Source organism: Durio zibethinus, chromosome 10 (genome assembly GCF_047325235.1).
Source record: "Durio zibethinus cultivar Kanyao isolate XHJ-2024 chromosome 10, ASM4732523v1, whole genome shotgun sequence".
NCBI classification, from domain to species: domain Eukaryota; kingdom Viridiplantae; phylum Streptophyta; class Magnoliopsida; order Malvales; family Malvaceae; genus Durio; species Durio zibethinus.
This window is the reverse complement of record NC_143171.1, coordinates 22,739,802-22,742,373: the sequence shown is the minus strand read 5'-3', so window position 1 is coordinate 22,742,373 and position 2,572 is coordinate 22,739,802. Positions and strand designations below refer to the sequence as shown.

Below are 2,572 nucleotides of genomic sequence, written 5' to 3'. Positions count from 1 at the left end.
CTTGAGCTCAAACTTAACTTGATAATAATCAAACTAAATTTGAATTTTATTCAAATTGAATCCAAGTAACTTGAGAATATTAATATATTATTTACACATCTAATTGTGACAACAGAACCCAAGATATTAAAACACTTCAAACAAAAAAGGCATGGAAATTCCTATCTTGTATCATCTTCTCCATCTAAACCCATTTCCAAACATTAAATCAGTCAAATGCTAGGATCGGGCAAGGGATTTTTGCAGAAGAAGGAGATTTGGAGAAAATTAATTCAAAAAAGTTAAGAATGGAAGAGAAATAAAAAAGAGTTTTACGTAGAAGTGAGAACACCGGAGGACGATGAGGGACAACAGTACATGGTTAATGACGGGTTGTCGGATTTTAGGATTTAAAAGTGTAAAGGTGAAAAGCAATAATTAAAGACGGAGGATATAGAAAGAAAAATACTTTTTTTTTTCTTTTGAGCAATAGTTAGCCAACCCTACCTCTTAACCACATGAACAATAAAAAATTCTACATGATTAGTTCTCATGTTAATATATGCAATATGAGCATAGTCAATGACACGCAATGCCAACATGATCAATTATCGTACTAGCGATCGAAGATACCAGTGCAAATTTGATATTGTTAATTGTTAAATTAACCTTAACAAATCTTTAAAATATAAGGATGTGATTTATATAAATTATTCTGTAGAAATTAAATCTAAAATTTTAATTAAGTGTAGAAATTAATTACATAATTTGAAGAATAAATAAAAAGAAAAACTTTTATATTAATGAAGTGAAGACGATTCACTTAAGGTGATGATTCGCATCAAATATAAACTAAACAATCAATCCAACTTCTCAGCAAGTTCTTTAAACATCTTTTAGAAACAAAGAAGAGAAATTCCCCACCTCATGCTTTCTCAAAGCCAAACCAATCTCAACTCCCTTGCTCCCATCTCTACTCTCAGCCATGGAAATAGCTTCATTCTCATCAATGGAAACAACAACCACCTTCAATGGCTTCCCCCAACCAAAATCTGAACCATAAACATCAAATCGAGGTGACCCTGCAACACTAATAATCTGCGCTTGTTTTGATAACTTACTTAAATTCAAAACAGTTGACAACTTCTCTTCTATTCCTTCAAGAACCCCTCTCTCCAGCAATTCCTTAACCATGCCACTTACCTTTTGAACAGCTAAAACAAACCCGTTTTCACCAAAGAAATCTCTTGCCTTCAGTATATTTCCTGTAATTGTATTACAATTTCCGAAATAATTTTCTGGAACAGGAGGGTTTAATCGTGGCCTGCAATCGATTGTGAATCCTAAACAAACATTTCTACCACCATCCTCTCCTCTAGCTTTCACTATGCAAGTTGTTATATAAGCAAGTGTAAGCACAAAAGTCGATAGATGAAGTTCTTTCCCACTATCTGATAATTTAGACAAAACCCTTTCTCTTAATTTCTTGAAATCTTCTCGATTGATCTCAACCGTGACTCGAACTAGATTTGAAGCTTCTCGTTTGTTTGGCAAAATCTTCAAGCTTTTCTTATTAGTATCAGAATCTGACCCGATGCTAGCAAGCCATTGCTTCAAATATAACATGTCAAGTCCATCAGGATCTTTTATAACACTCCGATCAAAAAATGGGGTTAGCTCTGGAGGCAAGGGTAAGTTTTCTGTATTACCTTGCTTGCATATATAGGCCCAAGACTTGATGAACAAGGTTGTGGTTTTACCATCAAGAACTGCATGGTGAGCTGTGATTCCAATGCAAAACCCCATATTTGGAAAAAGGGTTATCTGCAAAGATATAGTTGATGCTGAATCATCTGATGTTACGAGCTTAGGTGTCAAAGGGTGTAACTCAACAGCTTCATAGATTCCATTGCCAGACAGAAGGTTAAAGTCTACGTCGGACTCAGCAACTGTGAGTGGCACTCCATCACTTGGAGTGTACAGAATGATGGGATTAGGGGCATTTGATGGCCACTTGAGGTTGCCGGCGAGGGGGAGGTAATGCAGAAGAGTGAGAGCAAAAGATTGCTTGAGTTTGGGAAGGATAACAGAGTTGAAACAAGCACGGGTTAACCCGTTGAGTTGGAAAAAATAAAGCCGCTCAACAGGAGGATGCTTCAACCAGAAAATATCATAAAAAGTGAGTGGAAGAGAGAATTCAACAGCAGATTCAGGCGAGTTAGAGGATGGAGCAACTTGGTTGACCTCAAGAATTTTCATTCTGGTAGGCAACGCAATGGCGGCGCACCTATGAAACAGCTCTTTTCTTGACCTTTTTCTTTTGTTTATCGGCTCTTCACGCCTATAACTATATCTATAATCTATACCAATACACTAATAGTAACATCATATGAATGTCCATTTTACCCTTATAAAATTTTCCCAATTACTTGACACAAATGGAAAAAGAATGTAACGCCTCCCCTGTATTAAACAACAAAAAAACCTTTTCTTTAAATGATAAACCGTTATAATGCCCCTCGTTTCTTAAATAATAATAATTATATCTTTTTAAAAAATGTCAAATAACTATAATGCGTCCTGTATGGCTATA

General features: G+C 35.5%; 1 protein-coding gene across 1 annotated transcript; it reads right to left on the bottom strand.

Moving 5' to 3' along the window:
- Positions 1 to 864: 864 nt before the first annotated feature.
- LOC111292995 (phenolic glucoside malonyltransferase 1-like) lies at positions 865 to 2,238 on the bottom strand. The gene has a single exon (XM_089767299.1). The coding sequence runs from the start codon at positions 2,236 to 2,238 to the stop codon at positions 865 to 867; it is 1,374 nt and encodes a 457-aa protein (XP_089623425.1).
- Between the last annotated feature and the right edge of the window lie 334 nt (positions 2,239 to 2,572).